We start from the raw sequence: 24,242 nt of genomic DNA on the forward strand, positions 1-24,242 counted from the left end.
TGAGTTGAGTTATGTTGCTAGTTATTTACCATGCCAGGTAATTAAATTCGAACAGCATGATTTTTCTCTTTTATACATGGTAATTGCATGGAGTTAACCCTTTCTATTTGCTACTTGTTGTTTGGGCGCTTAACGCTATTAGGCGATGGAGATCCTTCCGCCGAGGCATAGCTACTCGAGTTGGAGATCGAGTTGTAAGCGGTGGAGTAGAGGTATGAGAAGCAGCTTTGCTTCTCTTCTTGTGGATTATGTTGGAGTCTCTTTTACTTTATGAGAACTCTGTTATTAAAGTCTTGCTTCCGCCACTGTTAAAGTGCGCATGTTCATTCTGAACCTTACTTATGGTATTGTAAACTATTATTACTGTATATCGGGAAACAAGTTATCTAAATAAAGTTATGGTATGTTTCCAACCTTTTAGCCGAAGTGTTTAGTTGTTTTACAGAAAAAAAATTCCCTTGGTTTTTAGGGATTGCAGATTGGTCCTTAGACTTTGTTAGGTTACTAATGTGACTCCTCAGTTGAGAAATTGGGGTGTTACAGTCGGCGATGGGGGAGCACCGCGCAATGACGACGGCCGGAGTGAGCAAGGTTCACCGGAGAACAAAGAAGAGAGGGAAAGCTGCGATGAAAAGTTTTCGGAACGAAGGTTTCCAGAAAAGTGAAAAGTGAAAGGTGAAAAGGGTATTTATAGAAGAAAAAGGAAGAGAGAGAATGAGTGGGAAAGATTGTGAAAGGTCGTGGGATCGTGGGATTTGAAATTTGAAAAGGTATGAAACGAAAAGACATAACTCCTCGAGACGCACAACTGCATTTATGGCAAATGATAACAAAATCCCGGAAAAGAAGGATACGTGTGTCAGTTGAAAAGACGTGATTGACAGGTGTGATAACGGCGATGTATCGACAAAGATAAAAAATGGCGACATATAAAGGAACATGAAAAGGGCGAGAATTCATAGGCAAGAATGCGACGACAGGCCCATGACTACAAAGAATGGCGATATACTGTAAAGACGTCTCAGCTCAAGGAACCTAAGTCTCATGTCACCTACACAAATGAAAGAACGGCGATACAATTATCAGAAGAACGAGGTAAATGATAAAGGCAGGCGATGAAGCAACGTATAAAGACATTTCGACTCAACTTACTTAAGCCTCATGTCTTGGGGGCATGTGGACTGGGCGGGACATAAGTATCCCTTATTCCCGCCCAAATCGAGCATTTAGATGAACGAAAGCAGCCATGGCGGGGTTTGTGGAACAACGTCGAAGCCCGCCCTTCTTTTGGATGGGTCCACGCGCCAGCTGGAAGATTCCTTTAGTTTTGTCTTATATGTATAGAGGCTTGGGCCCCGGTTGTCAGGCCCAAGTACAGAGAAAGTCCACGTTATGATCATTCCCTCTATAAAAGGAGAGGTCAACCCCTTGTAAAAAGTACCTTTTGAACATTTAATGAGAATATTCCTTTTATGATATTTTTAGTACTCTGCTAGGGTTTACTTTCTATCAGTTTCCGACGTCAGATCTCCCTAGTACAGAACACTTCCTATGATAAATCCAGAAGCATAACGAGCTCAAAATGAGAACAGAGTGCAATGCTGGCTACGGTGATAATTATTACAACATTCTTATTCAGGTTTTTTTTTGTGGTGGTGTGTGTTAAGTTCAAACACATCATAACGTTGTTAAAATCTTATTTTAATCACAAATTTTTTTATAGAAATATTCCTACTGAAAACCAAACTAATTATAACACTTGAATTTCAGGAGAAACTCAATTCATGTTATACTCTTCAACGTTCAATCATCACAAAAAAAAAGAGAAACTTCAGAATTCACAAGACTGTTTGGCAAGCAAACTCATTCAAGTCAAGACACAACTCTCTGACCGTCCAATGCCACACGTCATCAGTCAGAAATATTGAAGACAAATTTTGAGCGCCAAAGTTAAAGTCAGATTGCAACCAATTGCCCTACTTTCAAATCAAAAGACAACCAATTGACTTACATCCAAATCCGATCACGTGAAGACTAGTTCACTTTAGCTAAAGGCACGTTGACCAACAAGGGAAAAGGACAAGTCGTCAACATCATATTTATCAATTGTCTCATGTCTGAAAAGAAGCCTAAGTCTATCGTCACCTACTAGCTGACAAACATCACCTTTCCGGCTAAAGGATAGATTTGCCTCTGAGCTTGCATTTAATGAAGCTACCAACCGAAGCCATTTGAATCAACGGTTTGATCTCATTACATAACGGCTAGAGCAACAGTCAAATTGTGTCTCACAACGGCTACAACACTAGCAAACGAGTATATAAGGCGCTCTTGAAAATTAAAGACCGAGAGAATTAACTTCTGAAAGACTAGAACTCAAGCATTCATTTCAAGCTTCTTCAAAACATTCAAAGCTCAAGCAGAAATTTCCTAAGAGTCAAACCAAAGCTTTTATTTCTGCAAGTGAAATAGAGAACCTCGTACCTTAAAAGAGTCAAAGTCAAATCTGACCTAAGTGAATCAAAGTCAAATCTAAACCCAAACACTTAGAGTTCCAGTGCCATAAATTCTCTAACATTACTCTTGAACGAAGAAAAACCCTGTAGAGTGATATAATCTTTTTAAGATTGTGGGAGAAGTCCTGAACAATACTTGTAGGAGGAGTCTTGTAGAATACTTGGAGAAGTCCGTGATAATATTTGTAGGAGATCGAAGTCCTTGAGAATACTTGTATTGGAGAAGTCTTTAATACTTGCTAGTGAAAATCTTGGTGGTGGCCAAGTACTGAACGTAACCCAATCATTTAGGGTGAACCAGTATAAATCTCTGTGTGTTGATCGTCTGCCTTACTTACTTGCTTATATTTCTGCTACACTAAACGGTTTACAAAAACTCACACAAAACGTTTTCTTAAGAACTAATACTCTTTTCACAAATCAAAATTTTAAAAAGCAATTTTCAAGTACACAATTCAAACCCTCATTTTCTTGTGTTATTTACTTGCATCTCAGTGCCCCTCCACCTGAATAACTGATAACATGGTAGGAAAAAAAAAACTATTAAGCTAACAGAGATTATGTAGAGAATGAGAGATGATGATTGAGTACCTGAGGAAAGAGGAACTTGTGCGGAGGAAACAAGAGGGTCTGCGGCGGCAACGTGCCGACGTGAACCCAAATGGGTTGGTGGAGAATGGGAAGAAGCATGAGATCGAAGCATAAGAAGAAGCTTCATTTTCATGGTGTATTGTTGTATGTCCTAATTATTCCCAATGAAATATGAATACGTCTGGATAGTGATGTGCAGAGGGAAGAGAAAGGAACAAACAAGAGCACATGCAAGACCCAAAGAGTGCGTGTGTGTGTTTATTTTAGAACAATATAGATTTCTGCATTATTTTTTACGTAGACATCAATTTGTAAAGAAATTGGAGAGAAATAATAGATAATTAGATATAATGTGATTGAAGGAAAGGGATATACAAAATTAGCATATCTGACTGTCAGTGGCGGAACTTAGTGTGTGCACAGGGGAGCCTCGGCTCCTCCGAAATTTTTGGAAAAATTTAATATAGTACCCTTCATATTTTTTTCTTGAAACATAGTATATATATCATAATTTGCAAACATATTCTTATACACGGCTTTGTTCCGGCGGTAATTCCATTTGCTTTTTCAATTGAGATGTTGGGTTCGAATCCCACCAATCTCAATTTTATTTTCACTCCCTTTTACTCTTTTAGCAAGCTAGGTTTTTATTTTTATTTCTTTTTCACTTCCTTTTTTTTTGTTACAGTAGGAAAGTTTTTTCACTTCCTTTTAGCCAACTTTAAGTATTCATATACATCTTTTTATTTATCTTTAATATTGATAGTTGTTTTTATGCTATTAATTATTAGTAGATCTATCATCACACAAGGTCAAAATGAATTACAATGATATTTTTATTTTTTTTCTTCTTTTCATAGAAAAGTGAGAGTTTCAAATATAATAGTTTAGAACACAAATATTTGTATACCATAAAAAACAATATACAATTGAGACAAATTTCTTTTAGAAAACTAGTCATCAAAAGTAAAAGAATAAATTCTTTTTTCCGACTCGTAAGATTAATGAAAAAATGTTATTTAAAGGTGAAAAATGCATCAAGAATCTAAGAATTGAAAAAATGATAAATAAATTTTCAAAATGGTTGACATTACTTATAATAAATTTTAATATTCAAGTATATAAGTTAGTTTAATCTTTATTTTCTTCGGTATAAATATGGCTGATAAAAACATTTTAATTTATGTTTCAAAATTTTATTTCGGCCCCCTTGAAAATTTTCTCCAAGTTCCGCCACTGCTGACTGTTGTGTGTATATAAGAGATTGTTACAATTTCTATTCGTATGTTGCGTGTCTTTTTCCGGCATATCTAAAGAGAGGCTATGATTATGTTTGGCATGTCATTTCAGCTAGCTTATAACTTATTTGACTAGCTTAAAAGCTCTTCAAAAGTGTTTGGTGAAGAAGCTTATTTCAGTAGCTTAAAGCTTTAAGCTATAAGCTATCTCAGGTTGCTTATAGCTTAAAGCTTATATCTTATTAAATTTATTCTCATTTTTATCCTTATCATTTTATTAAAATTCCACCATTACCCTTATATATTTATATATTTATAAAAACACTAAACATATTTTCCCCTCACACTTACGTATGCAGTTCTCGCTACCACTTCCACCACACCGCTGCGCACCACAAGCATTAAAAAATATTACATTAATAAAAACAAGTAAAAATTAATATTATATTTTTAAGATTATACATAACTTGAGTTAATAAAAATATTTAAAGTGATAATAATTTTAGGTAAATTCTGTGGTACCCTCAATTTTTTTTTGGTATGGTACTCCGACTATATGAAATTGTGAAATTGAAGGGTAGAGAAAGAGAGAAGCTTAGACCTTTTAACTTTTATTGGAATCTTAGACTTTAAGTCGGTTGTTGCAGCTCTTTTTAAGTTAGAATTTAGTGGTGTAAGTAGAAATGTACGCGATGTTAGAACAAGAGAGTTACTGACCACAATAAGGGTGAGATATGGAAATTGTTGTCTGGTGAACGACAAGATAATGAGATAATCTACTAAAATGCTCATGAATGATGGTGCTAGAGCCTTTTAGAAGTTAAAAAAATTGGAGATAAAGAGGTTTTACGTCATTTAAGGTATGATACCCTCATTTAAATTAAGGTACCACAGCAAGCACCATAATTTTAATATCAATATTATATAAGTATTAATGTGAAAATAAAGTAATGTTAAATATAAAAATAATTATACAAGTATGTCCTTTTACAATTTCAGCTTGTTTAACAGCTAGTTTTACCAAACATTTTTGTTTAATCACGTAGCTTTTCAGCTTTCAACTTTCAGCTATCAACTTTCAGCTATTAGCTAGCTTCTAAACTTTCAGGTAGCTTTTCAGCTTTCAGCTAGCTTATCAGCTAAACATGTCAAACATAGTCTATATAATTCATGTGTTGATAAGCTATTCTCGTTTGGATTGTGTTTTCATACTTATCTTCAATAGTGATCTTTACACCCTACTGAGTTGCATTTACTTATAGTTTCTAACATTGTTGTGCCGGCTTAGTGTAATTTGTCTTTTAGTTCAATACAAATTTAGAATGTTTTGTATACGATAAATCCATAGCTTATATTTTTTTATTCCTCTCTAAATGTAAATTGGTCCTTTAATAAGATCTTGGTCCTTTAAAATGTTTTACATGTAGTAAGAATTTATGATGTGATATTGCTTATATGATCCCTTTCCAAAATAAAACATAGCTTATGTGATTTTTTTTTACAAGTGATTAGTTTTTTTTTGGAATGCTTTACAAGTTATTAGTACATGTGGTGGAGCTATAGTCAGATGAAGGAGTGTTTAGATGGACTTTTTCATGGGATTGTCATTAACACTACGACCTTCTTCTTGAAATTCTAAGACTACCCTCATTTAGCTTTGAAAATCCAGTATTTTAAAAACTCATTTCTCATATTTTTAAATTCTTGGAATATATATGTTTAAATTTTGGGTTTTAAAACTCAGTATGTTAAAAACACATTTTCGGAATCACGGGGTTGAAAAAATAAATTACCCTATATTTGAAAAACCGGTAGATGAGTTAAAAACATATTGTTGAGTTTTTGAAAATCTGATACATACGAAGTTTGGAAAAATAAACTATCGGGTTTTCAGACGTCCTATAAATGAGTTAAAAACACTTAAAATCTAATATCATTAATTAATAAGTTTCTTGAACTTAAATTTCTATAATGTGAATGACAAAAAGTTGTACCGAGAATAAGAATCTGGTAAGAATTTTAATTATCTGGTATGTTAATTAATAGCAAAAAAGTGCAGTGAATTTTAGAACTAAACAATGAAGCACAAGGAAATTTAGGAAATCAGAATTTTAAAGAGGGTGAAATCAAATTGGTGGGAGTGGTTACATCAAATTCTCATTTTCATCCCCGTAAGATAACTCAAGTGGTAGGAGCTGGGAACATATGCAGGGACGGAACTAGGAAAAATTGTTTGAGGGGGCAAAATTTTATATAAGAGTTTGAACAAATTTTAAAATGAGGGCTTCTATTAATAGTAACTGTAAAAAATTTATTCAAATAAGAATTCATAATGGAATAAAAATGGAAAATACGTATAGAAAATTAGAAAAAAAAAAACACAACACATCTATGATAATAATATTGCCATAATATTGAAAAACATAAGGATGCTTCCATGTTCCTGGTTATGCCACGTGGGCTTTTGGGGTTGGTAGTGTTCTTTGGGTTGTTTCTCTTAGACTTTAGGGTTTTTTTTTTTTCTGTCTTTTTAATCCCTTTGAAGAGGGTTGTGAATTATATCAATTTTCTCATCATTATATCAATATAATTTTGCTTTCTAAAAAACACCTAAAAATACATAGAAATAAATAAATACCATTAATATAAGTCAAAAACAAAATGCCACGTACTTTAAAATTATAAGAAGAACCAACTGATTTTGTTTGTAGTGTAATGTGTATAGTTTATTTCTCTTCCATCTCATTTTCATCTACTTTTTTTCATTATATTTTTCTTATCACATTATTTATTATATCTCTCATTTCTCTCTCTTCCATTCTTATCTCGTGCATAATGAAATGTCACTCGATATTTTAATTATAAAAAAAAAGCAATTTTATGGTACCCATTTAAAAAGGGAAGGGCTTTAAACCTTTTAGTTTTAATTTTCTATGATTTTTTTATTAAAAACATTTATAATTTAGTTATTTATATTCTAAATGATTAATTGAAAAATTACAAATCGTCCCATTAAAAGGGTGCTGGTGCAACACCAGCAAAAAGATACTCATGATAAAGCTCCTAACAACTATTAGGATAAACTTTGAAATTTGTTTCTGAATATCATAAAAAAAAACTAATAAAGTCAAAATCCAAGCAAAGCCTTATTATTTTAGGGGCCAATCAATACTACTCTAGGGGTGAATAGATTTTCTTTATAGGGGGCGAATACATTTTTTCTTAGGACATATACTGGGAGCTTTGTATTTTTATTGGGGGCGAAGGCCCCATTTCACCAAGGCTAGTTCCGTCCCTGAGCATATGGGTTGGGTAGAGGGATGTCCAGAGATCGATTCCTGGCAGGTGCAATTTATGTTTCCGATGTACAAAAAAAAATCAAATTCCCATTTTCACCAGTTTTGATTCCTTGAATTTTTTCTTTAGTTTTTGTCTCAACTCCTCTCATTTATCATTTTTCTCTTCCTCCTCACATCCACCATCGCACTCAACCCTCTCCCTTATACTTCTGCTCAGCCACCCGCCTCTGAACCTCCATTCTTCAATTTACCCTATATATCACTCCTCCAAACCTCACTAAAGGATGTGTGGCCAAATTAACCCGAATTCCATCCACCATCCATTGATAGTGTAGAAAAGAAAAACACAAACCCTTCAACTAGTGAAATATTACCAACGGAGAAATAATGAGACAAAGAGTGAGAGCGGTGATGGCAGAAAGGGCTACGACTTGATTCAAAGCAAGGACCCAAAAAAATTCTCTAATTGTGCAGGACCAAAATGGAAATTTGCTCTAGTGAAAGATTAAAATTAAATCTCTTTATATTTAAAGTGTCCAAAATGATATTTAACCCGATTAAAATTTATTTTTTCTATAGACAAATGTTAGTTGTTAACGTAAATTAGTTATTTCACGAGGGTTTGAATCCTAACTCTGCATCCTTCAATACCCTTCATTTTTCTAATTAACTCACCAACCCTACCCAATCAAAATTTATGAAAGTTCAATCTCTACTAATATATATATAGACTTTTAACTAGATTTTTATCCTAAAACGCATCTTTTTTTTGAACGTCCTAAAACGTATCTTTATTCAAATATCTTTTGCAATATTAACAAGCATATATCTTATAACGGTTAAAAGATATATAAAATTCGCAATATTAAAATTAAAATTCATAAATAGATTACTTTTTTTATAAGCCATAAATAGATTACATATCTAGATTTTTTTTTTATGGAAACATGTATCAAGATTTTAATTTGTTTTAATTTAATAAGATCGATTTGTAAAACTATCTTAGAGGCCGTTTTTTTTTCTTCTCATTTTGTGCTTGTTTCTTTGTCTTGTACTATCTTTTTTATTTTTTTGCTTGTATGTTTTCATTTTCCTGTTAGACTCTTTCTTACTTGGGAAATATTTGTTCCCAAGAGTTCCTTTCCTATTTATTCAATATCTTTTCTTTTAAAAAAAAAAAACTACCTTAGAAGTCTTATCCAATTTAAAGAAAATATCATTATTTTAATTTCAGTTTATTTGCTTTTTCAAATATCTTTTTACAGTAAACTACATACTAATGATATGGATAAATCATTTATCAAAAAAAAGAAATGGATAAAATCATCTTAACAAATTATTGGATAAAATAAATATTACCTTATTTTTGTGAACAATATAGTTTAGGTAGATTCTGTTTGGATTTATTTACGTTCTACTTCTATCCAAACTCCACGTCGGTGGCACCAATTATAAAATACCCTTACCCATCTCTTCACTCTCATGAAATTTCAGCTGCTCCTTGATATTGATTTTACACTTTCTACTCCTTTTTGATCTGATTTCCCTTCAATTTGATAGACATGTGTGGTGGTGCAATTCTTCATCTTGATCATCAGGATGGTGTTATAAGCAAACCTTCCATGAACTCTCAGAATCCCATTCCCAAATATATACCTCCTCACTCCCGCCATAGCTGCCAGAAGGAGAACACGCCGAACGCAACTAACAAGATCCAACACGCATCCACACGTGATCCATGCACCAAAGTGAAGAAGCTTGTAAGAAAGAACGTTAAACGCGTTAAGCAGGTGACTAAAACTACGACGCACAATTCAAAACTCAAGAAGAAGATCAAGAAATCTCTTTTGCTAGAGAGAACAAGTGGGTTGTATGCAGGATCCTCTACCGACTTGTCACCCTCTCCTAGCTCCGTTCCGATACCTTCTTTCATAACAAGATTGCAATCGTAAGCAACACTAGTGAATATCCGTTGGACTCAATATGGATTCATGTTGAAGTTAATGTGTCAGAATTTTGCTTATTCGATCCACCTTGTAAATCTTAACTTCTCCATCAATACTTGTGAAACATATATAGTTGTGTTTGCACAATGCTTATGGGTGATTAGGGCCTCTCGATCTTCTCTTATTTTCTCAGCAGGAAGGTCGAGCGTGATTTGTGAAAAGCTAATTGTTTAACTGTTCATAACTTCACATATTATGTTCAGATTTGTAATTTTATTGATATCAATACATGTAAATACATGTATGTTTATTTAGTACGTAGTAGACAGTTTCCATTCTTTATAGTCAAATGTATTGTTACTTATATATATATCAGCAGGTACGTATTTGGATAACTAATTAATTTTTTACCTTTGATTGAAAATAATTACATTATTTGAGCACCTAAGTTTAGTAAATGAAGGATGAGACTTACTTTTCAATTTAGAAACTTTCATTAAAATCAAATTGTTGGTCCAAAAACAATTATTTTATCTGCTTTACAAGTTTAAAAAAAATCAGGTTGGTCAAAAACAATTAGCTTATTCACAACAATGACATTAGTAGATCTCATAATTTAAAGTGGAGCATTCAACCTATAAGTATGTATTAATGCAATTATTCTAAGTTAAATAATTATTAGTAGCGTGTCTCTTAAGTCTTAAGTAAATCAGGTGCGTATTTAAAGGGTCTTACATGCACGATCCTCATATGATAGATCAAGTGGTAAAAGTTAAGAAATATGATATAATGTTAAAAAATGTAAGGCTTAAAAGCATTTGTTGCCCCTGATATTTCATGTTTGTGTAAAAGACACCCCCTATTTATTTTTGTCTATATTTGTACCCTTGATGATTATAAAAAGTGTAACGGGTACCCTTCTGTCAGTTTGACGTTAGAAAACTAACGAAAGGACTGACGTGGATTTTTTTATTCTCCTAATTGCCACATGTATTATAGTAGCTAAAAAAGAAAAAAGAAAGAAAAAAGAGGGGAATTTAAATATCAGTAAAATAACCAACCCAACATGAAATAAGTAATTTTTTTTAATTAAATCTTTTAAAAAACCCTTAATCAATTTGTTAACTCTAATCTTTCATCTTCATACTCTTAATTGCCATCATCAATAACTCTTCTCAGACGGGAACAACAAAGGAAAAGAGCATAAGTTAGACCAAAAAAATTAACATCTTCATATTCAACCAAAAATCATAACATTAACCCAGAAAAACTCATTCTCAACCATTCATATTCATCTTTTAAACACATGAAAAAACCCAGCAAGAAAAAGAAACAGAGCAAACCCAGCAAGAAAGAGAAACAGAAAACCCAACCCCAACCTCCCTCCCTCACGCTTCCCAACCCCAAACCCAACCTCTGAAAACCCATCAAGAGAGAATCAGAAAACCCAAAAGGCAAAGCATCGATCTTGCCTTCTCTCAGGGACCAAGAAAAATTTCGGTCATAAGAAGAAGAGGACGAGAGAAGAATGGGAAGAAGAAACTGAATGATGATAAACATGGTTTGGTTCTTGCAGCACCCTCTCTTCTTCTTCCTGAGACAGAAGAGGAGAAGAAAGATGAAACCCATCCCTAAACAAAGGCCATGCCTGAAACTCATCCATGAACAAAGGCCATGACTGAAACTCATCCCTGTGGTCTCAATCTCTTCCAGTTCTCTTGATCTCTTCCCGTTTTCCCGTTCTCGATCTCGATCTCACCTAGATCTGTTTATTTCTTCACACACATATGAAGTGTTTCAACCAAAACTCTACTACTCCAATCCTTCTCCTCTGATATGAAGTGTTTCTTCCACCGCATCCTTATCCTGAGGTGAAGAGAAAGAAGACGAAGATGAGGGGTTTCGTTTTGGAAGGGATGATGAAGAGATTTTCATGTTGTGGCACCAATTTCATTAATGGGACATGACCCAAAGGAAGAAGAAGCTGTGGAACTGGATGTGTTCAAAGAAGAAGAAGATGAATCTGGATGTATTTTCTGATTTAGGGATTTAAGAATTTTGGGATTTGGGTTTTTTTTTTTTAAATTTGGGGATGTATTCTTTATATGATTATGTACTGATTTTTTAAGAAAACCCTGATTTTTTTTATGGAACACTGATTTTTTTTCTAAACAAGAAGAAGATGCTGATTTTTTACGGAAACGCTGACTTTTTTTCTTTTTAATTATTATTATAATACATGTGGCAATTAGGAGAATAAAAAAAATCACGTAAGCCCCTCTGTTAGTTTTCTAACGTCAAACTGACGGAATGGTACTCGTTGCACTTTTTAGAACTATCGAGGGTACAAACATTGACAAAAATAGATGAGGGGTGTCTTTTGTACAAACATGAAACATCAGGGGCAACAAATGCTTTTAAGCCTAATAAATGTAAAATAAATTATCTTTCCGATATATTAAAAATGTCTCACCCGGACAACAGCCTACAAAATTTTCATTTACTTGTCCATTATATGTATTTTACATAGAAATTTATTTATTCTTAGTCCACTTCCAAAAAAAGTTGTCGATTTTTTATTAGAACTCATAGTCCCCAAATATTTTGTTGGCATCCATGGTTCACATGGTAATTGTGTCGAAGCAATATTCCATGATTCCATGATTGGTCTGGGATCGAATGCTGACGAGAGAGAAAGAGAAGCAGTCCCCAAATATTTTTGTAAATTCTTAATCTAGCTCCCTCATTCATTCCAAAAAATAATCAAATCAAATCAAAATTTGAATGTCTACTTGTAACCAAAAAATAAAAAATTGAATAAATTCACGTTTGATTAAATTTAGATTTATTTCAAATTTTGAGAATTGAAAAATATATAGATCCATTTTTTATAACAGGGATAAATATTATCTTAATAAGTTAAAAGTCGATCGATTTTTTTTATATAAACAATATATTATTAAAACTTTTTTTTGACAGCAATATATTATTAAAACTTATCTTAATTTAGAACAATAAGATAGATTAAATGGGATAGTAATTTGATCAAATGAGAGATAAGATTTTGCAAAAGAATTTTTTTTTATCTTATTTTGCAAAAGAAGTTGAAATCTTATTCTTCAATTAAATCTTTAATAGATTTTAGTTTAAATTAAAATACTTTTTTCTTAGTAGTTAATAGTTTTTAATCTATTTGGGATGCAGTGACTTTTCTATGATTCGATTTTATGATTTTACTCTCACGAGAATAGAGCTTGCTTACCACTGTACTTTATTTTAAAATAGAGTATTACACAGATATATAAGAAATAAAAATATAGTATACATAAAATTAAGAGTTTAATTTCTATGCACCAACGGTGTAAAGTTTTTTTACACCTTCAACCAATCAGATTTCAAGGATGTGAGAAATATCTCTTTTTATTTAATTTCATTAATTGACGTGGCACATTCTTGAAATCTGATTGGTTGACGGTGTAAAAAAACTTTACACCGTCGGTGCATCATCTTTTTTCTCTAAAATTAATATTAATCTTTCTTTATTTTTTCTTCTTTTCACACCAATTTTTCAATCAAGATATCGCCTAACTTTCATTCTAAATCGAAACTAATAAGTTGCATTGCACTCCACAAGCTTCATTTTAGTAAGGCACGAGTCATCCTCGTCCCCACATAACCCACTTTTATCATCGAAGCCTCTATAAAGTAAAACCCGAAAACAGATACACCAGCCAAAACCACATTTGCAAAGGATGACGCGGAGAAAAACCCAAGATACTTCTCTTCATCCCCAAACTACCCACCAACATAACCCTTAAACCTCACACCTCACGGCCAAGGAAACCACTGTGGCAAACGCACCACCACAATCAACCCCAACCATAGATCTATGACATCGAAGTGAGACAACGATAATGGGTGAGCATATCAGAGCCAAATAAAGACACATAGTCGATGCTCAATCATGGAGGGACAAGGACTACACAATAGTGCTCGAAGGACAACACAATAGTGCTCGAAGAACCACTTATGGGCTGTTGTTGTAGGGGGAAGAAACCCCTAGCTGCCACACTCAGGGAAAAGAGCGTGAAAAGAAAGAAACATTTGAGTGTTATCAAGAGTTAGTTTGATTTGGAAAAGCAACGATACTTCCACTTTTTGATATGTTGATACACCTTATTCTAACACCTTGTGTTTCAACAACATCTACATTGTTAAGACTCAGCTTCACAACTAGACGAAATATGACTTCCTTAAAATTGTATCATTAATGAGGCAATTGTTTTTTTTTTTTGACAAAGAGGCAATTGTTGTTGATGCAGCAATAAATAAACTTAGGACATTTTTTGTGAACAACATATTATTTAAAGCATATAGAATATTAATTAAAAATTCATTACTCCAATTGTTTTCCTAGTTTACCTTTTAAAGTGTACTTTTATCTCTCCTCATTTATTCTTCTCATAATGACATTATATGTAAAAACATCAATTAATGCTCCATTAAAATTTTAAGTGGACAATTATTGTGAAACTAACATTTTCTCTTTAAGTTGAGAGTTATTATGAAACGGAGAAAAAAATATTATTTTATTTCAATAATAAGGATAATTTAATTATAAGCATTGAGAATGAGTGGGTAGAAATAAACCAGCTGTTTCACAAAGGGCTTATGGCCTAGCGTGCAACATGCTCAAGTCATGTGTTACCAAATTAATAAATAAATCCTATCAAAATAATAATAATAAATAAATATATAGGATCAAGATTTTTTTAAAAACCTATTTAGTAAAATAAAATAAATGCTTGGGCCGGTCAGAAAATATTTTTAGCTCAATCGACTAGCTAGCCTATGTAAATAAGTTCAATTAATATAAAACTAGTGTTTTTTACCCGCACGCGTTGTATGGGGAATATGTTTGTTATATTCGATAAGTCAATCAATATCTTGATTATTAAAAATATATTAAACAACAAATGAAATAGTAGAGTCCGAAATGCTAAGCAAAGTGGACAAAAATACTTCTCTTGTAAGGTTGATCTAGATCAACATGAACTCGTTTCACATTCTTCTTGGACATGAAGACAATAACACAAATCATAGATTTAAGAAATCACCAATAAAGCAGATGATAAACACATATTAATCATGGGAAAAAAAAGAATCTGATAGTAGCACAAATGAGGATTGTGAAAGATAAATCATAAAGTATGACATTATTATGTTTATATCAAGTCATCCAAGTTTGTGCCAATATTGCATAGTCCCTACAAAATTTATGATATATATCAGACTTTGTACATACCTGTATAATTTGTACAAAAAAATGAAAGTGGACTATATTATACTCCTTCCGTTCATATTTATAAGAACCAAATAGAAAGTGCAATTGGTCCTTTTTATAAGAACCAACTTGAAGTTTGTGGAGAATTAATTATTTTTTGACAAGAATGCCCTTATTTAATTGAATTTCTCTCTTTCCACTTGCTATAGTATTAATGATGCATATAAATTAAGAATAATGGGTGGATGGTAACTTTGGAAAGTTGATATAAATTGAGAACAAATTTAATGCAATTATCTAGATTAGCTAAATTTCTTAAAGGGTGTGAAGTGGATGCTTGGTTCTTATATTAAGGAACGGAGGGAGTAATGTAGTATAAATTTAACATAAAACTATATTGTAAACCACTAAAACCTTGTTAAAATTTATTTTTATATGGAAATATTTTCAAGTAAAATATTATTCCCCGTGTGAGATTTTAACCTTTTAATTTAAATATAAATTTTTTTTGATAAACCAAATGTGTATTATAAATGGAGGTACAAGGGGTACCCAACCCATAATGCATAAAGAAGGAGATAAAACACATACAAGAACAAATGCCAAAACAAATCTAAAAAGAGAAGTACGGGAACTGATTGAGTCAAAACCATGCACCACTAGACTATGAAGCAAAACAGCAGACACCTTCATCCAGTATCCAAGATACGAAGGCTGCTGTACTAGACTAGGCCAGCAAAACCAGCACCAAACAGATCATCATCGAATGCCTGAGACACACAATAGAGGTTGGGCATTCCACTCATAACAAGAACACACAAAGCTCTTCAACCTGGCCTTGTTCCATTGCCACGAACGCCATTGAATCAGGTCCATAACAGCAGACACATCCTTCTCTTTGCCCCTAAATGCACAATCATTCCTCAGGATCCAAAGTGACCAAATAGCAGCCATCCAAATAGAGAACAAGACACGTTGTTGAGATTTATTACTCCTAACTTTGAATTGTAGTAAATGGTCTTGAGCAGACAAAGACGGAGCAAAGGAACACCCCACCCAACTATAGCAGCGGCTCCAAACCTCGCGAGAAAACTGACAATCAAAAAGAAGGTTAAAGGAAGTCTCTTCCTCCTGCTGACAGAAGAAGCAAATTACCTCAGCCATAGGTAGAGGAACTTGTCGTCTCCGGAGGCTCACCAACGACGCAATGTGATTCAACACCACCGGCCAAGCGAAGGCCTTGACGTTCGAAGGGACTAGGGAATTCCAAATGGCAGAGAAAGCGGAAAAGCTTGGTCCCTGTAAAAAATAATAAAAGGACTGAACAGAGAAATTTCCATCACCACTTGGTAACCAAATCCACTTGTCAGGAACACCTTGACAAAGCCGGGCAGCAAGAAGATCATGAAGTAGTGACTGTTCCCATATCAATTCACGACCCCGAAGCGGGCGCCGCCACGTAAACATCCAACGCCAAGACCCATCAAGCCATTCCCCACAATCACTCACACGGGCCAGCTTCAGCTTGGACAAATTGTAGAAGGTCTTCTAATTTCTGCTTTCATCGAGACATTAATAATGGCTGATTTGATGGAGTAATATCCTTTCACCCTCCATAAATGTAAATCAAACCTTATAGGACATCACAAACCCCTCCAATAATCTTAATTCTATACAGTCTGGATCTCACCCATCATGATCCGATTCCTACAACATTAATCCACAAACTGAAGGACTCGTGGCCTTTTATTATACCCTAATTCCCTTTAGGGGGTCATTTAGTCTGGTCATCATCCTGTGTATATGCATGTGGTCATTGTTCATGTCCCACTCCACAAATCACTTGGATATGAACTCTTATAAGGATTCATGCTCCATCAACTACCCCTGAAATTTAAGTATAAAAGCAGAAAAATATTCAACATAGAAGAACAAAATCATATGCATGAAGAGATTTTCAGCAGACACTTTGCTCAGCATAAGGTTGTGAAGAGCGTGCTAGATAAGTGAAAGGATCATTGTTTTTAAAAACTTTTTAAACTTTCTTTAAAATAGACAGTTTAATCTCATACTATCAAATAAAAGTTCGGGTTATACTTACATATAGATCTTTGATTTAACAAAGTTTCAATCTAAGGTTTAAAAGTTTGAAAAAACCATAAGGTTTCTTTAAATCCACTTAGTTTAAATATCATATTTAAACTAAAAGAAACAAATAACATTCATATATAATTAAATTTACCTGTCATTAGAGTCTCTGTTCCTCTCATAGCTTAATTGATAAGACCACCTAAACCATGCAGCCTAAAAAGGAAAGTGCAGGAGATGTAATAAAGGCGTACTAGAGCACGCATGCTAGAGGCGAGTACAATGTGTTTTATACAAATCGTCATAAGGCGGTCACTAGAATGTAAGGGAGTTAGGTTGAGCGCGTAGCAAGGCCAAACAAGCCCATTTTGCTTATGAATTAATACTCCTTGTATTTACCCTATAAAATGGAGTTTTGGTATCATGTAAAGGGACTTTTACATCTATCTAAAGGATTAGACTATTACCTCACCTTTGCTCGCTAGAATTTGGGGCCTATACCCTTCAAGAATGTTCAACTCGAAACATAACATTCTCATCAAATTTGTTCGTGAGTGTATATATACTAATATTGATCCTGTGTCATGCACGGATAAAATAAGAGTACTTTGTTAGCAAACATTAGACTTTTTCATATTTTCTCTCTCGTTTTTATTTTTTGAATACGTATATCCCTATTTAAGCTTTTTTTCTAATCTTAATTAATTTGTTATCCTAATTTTTCAATATAACAAAACAATTTTAATCTTCCAAATGTATATACGAAAAACATAAAATACAAAATTTTTGAGTTAATTTCTAAGTCAATCATTTCAAACTATTTGATATCAATTTTGTATGACATATTTTATATCATTTTGAACGTAAGATATTACATTCAATTTTTTATTTTATTATATAAAACATAACCATAATAATTAAAAAAAGACTTTGTCACCCTCTATATGAATGGTAAAAAATTCACAATTGACTTTTATTATTCTAATATCATTTAAAATCATTAAATGAAAATTAATAAAATAACTATTTTCGAAAAAAGTCACAATTGACTTTTGTTAATTTTTTTTGGTTACAAGAGGAAAAATGATATTTGTTAATTATTTTAATGTCATTAATAAATATTAAATGCAATTTTAATACATTAATTATTTTTGAAAATATGAAATTATTTAATATTTAAATTACTAAGAAAATCAAAAAATATAAATATGACATAATCTACCTACTAATCATAGTATGAGAGAGAAACTTATAAAAAAGACATAAAATAAAGGGGTAACACTCGTCGAAATTGTCACTTTTTTGTTTCAAAAATAATATAGGATATGATATGATATGATAAAATTGAATTTATTTCATTGATAAAATTAGTTGACAATGGTCTAATATAAATTTATCATGATTGTCTTATTGAAAAATGGAAGAATACTCGTGTTTAAAAAAATGTAATTCTAAATAATTCGTTAATTACTACAACATCTAGAATTACAATTTTTTTTTAAACCGCGAGTATTCTTCAATTCTTTCAAGAAATATATAACTAGGATTAGTTTGATTATTTAGTCACATACTCACACATAAAACATTGGAGGTGATTAATTTTCGATGTATAAAAAAACATTGGAGATGATCATAAAATTTGAGTATTTACTAAGATACATATATTTCTTTAAAAAACTAATTTTGCACATATCCACTAGTTTGATGTCATGCTTTTGGCCAACACATCAATTTTTACGACAAATCCTTGGCTTATTCCCCATCATCTCCGGCTATAGTAGAGTACTACATGTCCTTCAATCAAGGGCCAATATCATTGTACTCATGGTGGCTAGCCAAGTAATAAGAGTGAGTAGTAACATAAGTCTCAATGAACTCAATGAGTAGAAATTACAACAAACAATTTCAAAGAGTAATGCCAATCACAAACAACATTTTCAACAAATCAAAATCAATCATTTCCCACTAAACATTGAAAAACAAAAATTGAATATAATTTGAGGATTAGAACCAAAAATAAGGAAAGTGAATAATAAATATTAATTCGTAATGAAGGTGGCGCATGTCAGCAAAAGTGGTTCCGAAAGAGAAGAGAGTAAGAAAGAGCATAAAAGAGTGAAGACCCCACCATGACCACACCCACCCCTACCTTCTTCGATCATCTCTCAACCCTTCCTTCCTCTGCTCCATTTTTATTCCTCTTCACCGCCACAAAATTTCACTACCTCTTAATTATTTATATATTATCAATCACAATTCACACATATATATAAACCTCTCATTCCCTTTCTCTTTGTCATTTTCAGTTTTCACCCTCCGCCACTCTCTCTTCTCTCTCTCTCTTACATGACTATCATCTTCCACCGATGACTGTCAACGATTACTGGGTGCGAGTTGCCATGGCGGACGACGCCGTCGTCGCCGAGCTTCTGATTCGCCTCAAACAGCAACGTGCTTCAACCAAATCTCCGGTTATGGCCGCTCTGCCGTTCTCCTGGGGGCAAAAACAGCCACGCTCAAGATCGAGACTAACCGCTTCCGTCTCTCGCTGCGACGCTGCCGGCGCCGTTTCCACCAGATGCAGTCCAACCACTCCTCTCTCATGGAGCGGCGGCGCTTCTCCCTCCGCCACCGCCGATGGTTACGAAGACTCCAGCCGCCACCACCACGCCTCCAGATCCAAGGTACTCTCTCTCTATACATCTATCTATCTACATGAATTTGTCAACCTCCGCCGTCGGAGCTTTGTGGCTCTCGGCGGTTGAAACGGCGGCATCATGAGATTCTTACCTTCGTAAAGACGTTTTCTTACAGTTTTGACAATTTTGCCCTTGATCTCTTTTCTCACAGTCACAGGCCTTAAGGCCAGTAGCGTTTTTCGTTTCCCAATCGCAAATCGTTTTCAGTTTTGCGCTGACACCAGACGATGACGGGGCAAATCTGTCAATTTCTCCATTTTTTTGTTTGTTTTTTCAACATAGAAACTGACTCTTCTTCCTTCCATCAACTGCTTCTGGATTATCGAGTTTGATGATGCGTTTGCGGTTTACATGTGTTTGTTTCTTCGAATCTGAACTCGTTTTTTCATCATGGTGACGACGGAAACTGCCCTGAGAAATTTGTGGCGTTGATGTCAGCAATGAAAAACGAGTTTGGCGTTTTGTTTCTGCTCGCACCGGTTCGTTGAGTCATTGACGAAAATACCCTCCATGGGTACAATTATCTAAAGAAGATTCCACGACACGCTTTTCTTCTGCTGACTGACAAAAGTTGAAAATCTGTATTCCTACTACTACGAGAAAAGAATCAGCAACCCTTTTTACTTTTATTTTCTATTATAAGTAAAATATAAAAATCGCACTGGGAGCGTGAGGGGTATTTGTGTCAATTTACATCATGGGTGGTGGGTCCTTACGCCCTTATGGTTTGCGTCGTGACGGTTGTGCGGTTCGTTGAAGTTAGTGTCCCGAGTTAGTGGCTGGTTCTATACAAATAGACTTGGATTGTTGGATTCATCGCAGTCGGTAATCCTGTATTCGTCGCAGTTAGGGTTCTTTGTCATCCTATGATCCTAAATTATGATAGGATTTCAGAGAATTCTAACTCCAACGAATACGAATAGACCGTATGCATTTGTTGCTATAGTACCCACCCCTTTTTTTTCAAAGCATTAAATAGTTGTAACCAATGGTTTGAATACATTTTGCATTGATGGGGAGAGGGATTTCTCGTGTTAGAGATGTGATAGGCGCATAGCACACACAGACACGCATAATTCAGAAGCAGCTACACCACAGAAGGAACCATTATGATGAGGTAGATAGGGAATCACGAGGGTGACAGTGAAAGCGTTTAACGGTAGCTAAAGTTGGTGGCATAAATAGGAAAATGAAATCCCTTAGCTTATGGATTTGGTTGGGTATGGAGTGGTGTTGAAAACAGGCACCGCCCAGCTTCTGCGGCACGAGGCCCACTTTCACTCGAGTGTGTGTGCACCCTAGCTCACGTGATCCATGTCACGTGAGGAGCAGATTCTCACGTGCTATCACGTGAGTAGTATGTTATGCTATAATGCTAGCTGTCCTGTGCTGATTTGTTTCTGTGTGTATGAATTAACAATATTCAATGGGCCTGATGGTGGGTGAGGGATGGGTATGGCCTTCGTTGTCATTCTCACTCATCTCAGACGTGTCCCATTCTTAATGCATAAATCAGGTGCGGTGGGACCAACAATTTACCTACTGCCTATAAATTTTAGATGTTATAATATAAGATGCATTGCATTCCTCAAGTTGTGATGGCTGATTTGATTTGTGTCTATTGATATTGTCACTGTTTTGCTAATGCTTGATGATCGAAACAAAATTTCAGGCTACTGCTACAAGTGGATACACCGGCAACTCTGCCTCTGCCAAGAAGTGTAGAAAGAAGAAGGTAAAGCTATTCATTTCATCTTGGTCAATTATGATTTATGGGTTGAGTTCTGCCATTTTCAATGGCCTCTGATTGGCTGCTGATATGTTACATATGAATGTTGATCATGAATATTATTTTATTTGTCATCTCCAGACATTTGCACAATTACAGGAAGAGGAGACCTCCCTGCTGAAGGAAAGGGTATGTTTAAAAAAGGTATCTTTCTGATCTTGTGCATATTTTTTTAATAATCAAGAATCATGATTAAGATGCCATGTTTGATTAATTGATTTAATAATAATGTCACTATTGTCTTACAGGAGATAGCAACTACAAAAGCAAGTTTTGAAGCAGAGAGGGTTAAAAATCAGAGTTTGAAGAGGATGAAGGTCTATACACTTTTCTCAAACTGTATAGAATAATTTTCTGAAATGCCCATTTTGTTTCTGACCTCAATTCATTTTGTATGTTCTCAGCTTGATGTAGGATCAAAATCTCATGCCAAACCTAGTCCAGCATCTGCTGCACTGAAGAGTACACTTGCTGGTCAACCCCACCAGAGAATAGCCCCTGTGACACGTGTCACCCAGGATGACACTCATTCACAAGCATCAGAAACCAGGCCAAACGGGATGGAGTCAACAGGGGATAGCTTTTTCTTGATACCTGATCTAAACATGATGCCCTCTGATGATGCTTCCTTCACTGTGGTATGAATTAGTTCAGAGACTTGAGACCTACCTGCTTGTTATCATCCTCCAGAATGGAGGAGGACTCTTGGAACGGTTGGGGAAAAACAACTCTGAACAATGTACAGGGCCAGAGAGAGCATTTTGAAGGCTCTAATCCAATGGAAAACGTCCTGCAGGAGAAACATCTCTTCATGCTACTACCAATTCTCAGTGAAAGGATAAGAACTGGTGGTTGATGGTAATGGAAATTGTTTCTCAAGTTAGTTCTAGCCTTTAGGCTTAGAGTAGAGAGATATATCAACGTGATTCCTCATTCTGAAATTGCTTTAGTTTTAAGGGGCTAAAATAAAGCCTCTGAATTTCTGATTTGGGGATTCTTCAATCATGTAAGATGTAGAACCATTCTTTTGTGGCTTAAAGCTCTTTTGGATTCCTTTACATGATGGTGTTTTACGTTAATCTAGTAAAAATTTATTGGCGCACCTTCATTTCTTTAATATCTAGGGATTTCCTATGTTGTGTCTGTGAGTCACCTCTTTGAGGATGTTTAGGGTTAATGGTCGAATTGGTCCCTGTGTTTGTAGTAAATTTTGATTTTAGTCCTTCCCCGGAAAAAACTTGTCGATATCTCCCTGCAGTTGCAAGAATTTTGGTATTAGTCCTCGCCGGAGGGCGGAGCTCCGACGATAGTGCCCAGTGGCAGCTCAGAGTTGACGTGGCTTTATCCACATCATTTTTAATTAAATTTTAATTTCTAGATATTTATTTTCTAATTAAAATAACAAATAGAAACTGAAAAAAATTCAAAAATTGAAATTAGTTTCATTAGAAAGAAAGATAAAAAAGAACCTAGAAACCCTAAAAAACGATAAAAAAATGATGTGGATAAAGCCACGTCAGCTCTGGCATGCTATTGGGCACTCTCGCCGGAGCTCCGTCCTTCGGCGAGGACTAATACCAAAATGCTTGCAACTGCAGGGAGATATCAGCAAGTTTTTTTCGGGAAGGGACTAAAATCAAAATTGACTACAAACACAGGGACCAATTTGACCATTAACCCAGATGTTTATTGGTTTGAGAATGCGTTATGGGAAAGCAATATCTGTTCTCGAGGAACACAGAAAACAATGTCGGCAGCCCAGCCCACTATGTATGACTTTTGTAGGATTTTTCCTCACTGCCATGATGGTTGTGGTGTGTAAGATTCGCTGATCGCGGTGGTGGATTCAAGTTCTTCTCAAACTGAACTATTTGTTTTGTTGGTAGTAACTAGTAAGTATTATTCTATTTCACAAATGGCTTTCCCAACAACTTAGAAATAAAATTCCCTGGATCATGAGATGTGGGATAAAAAAGTATAATATCCAATTGGATGAACATAACACTAGTGGTCACGTGCTCTGTATACACTGGGGGGACAGCTATGGTCATGTGAGGAGGAGCTTGATCTTTCACATATTCATTTACCTAAAGTTCAAATTCAAATTGAACACATTTGTAAAATATAAACAGAATCCTGAGCCAATACAGACTATTCTCCCATGTCGGTTATAATGAACCCTGATGAGTGATGACCCTTTCATAACTAGTATTTTTCTTTTCCATTTTGTTGTGGTTTTGGTTGTTGGCTGGCAAATATGCCTTTTGTGTAGACTTATTCTTTTGAACAGTTTTATGGGGTCCCTCCCTCTAGAAACAAAAGCTTGCGGCAAAAAGAAGGTCAAGTACTTTACCGTCCCGTAAAGAGGAGTGTGAACCGGTTCCTTGTCATTATGTATGGGATGACAAGAAAAGATGCTTGCAATTGCGTCTAATCTTGGTCAAAACTCAAAAAAGCAACGCCTCCTGATTTAAACTGTGTCTGTATCTCATGGTTCTTGCTCGCGTGCATTGTTGTTTTTGCAGGACTAAACAGAACTTATAATGCTCATCATTGTTAATTAGCAACACTATTGCGTGAATTGTTTGTTATGAAATACTAGTAAATTGTACATATGACAAACTGCATTAGGTTTTATATTGAATAAGTTAAAGATTTGAACCTGAAAATTTTTGTGCTTGACTTCGATTTGCTTCCTTTGCCGTTAGGGGCTATTTGGTCTTAGACAAAGTTCGATAATTATTCCTCAAAATAAATGGCAAAGGCTTTCGTGGCTGTACTTGTAACTCCAA

The 24,242-nt window shown here is 34.5% G+C and overlaps 1 protein-coding gene across 1 annotated transcript; it reads left to right on the top strand.

Moving 5' to 3' along the window:
• Positions 1-19,073: 19,073 nt before the first annotated feature.
• LOC130727182 (uncharacterized) lies at positions 19,074-22,508 on the top strand. Its single transcript, XM_057578377.1, has 5 exons — positions 19,074-19,646; positions 21,334-21,396; positions 21,532-21,594; positions 21,699-21,767; positions 21,855-22,508. Exons 1-5 carry the CDS (start codon positions 19,329-19,331, stop codon positions 22,092-22,094), a joined length of 753 nt encoding a protein of 250 aa, XP_057434360.1. The 5' UTR covers positions 19,074-19,328; the 3' UTR covers positions 22,095-22,508.
• The last annotated feature ends 1,734 nt before the right edge of the window (positions 22,509-24,242 follow it).

Source organism: Lotus japonicus, chromosome 1, assembly GCF_012489685.1.
Source record: "Lotus japonicus ecotype B-129 chromosome 1, LjGifu_v1.2".
Classification (NCBI taxonomy): domain Eukaryota; kingdom Viridiplantae; phylum Streptophyta; class Magnoliopsida; order Fabales; family Fabaceae; genus Lotus; species Lotus japonicus.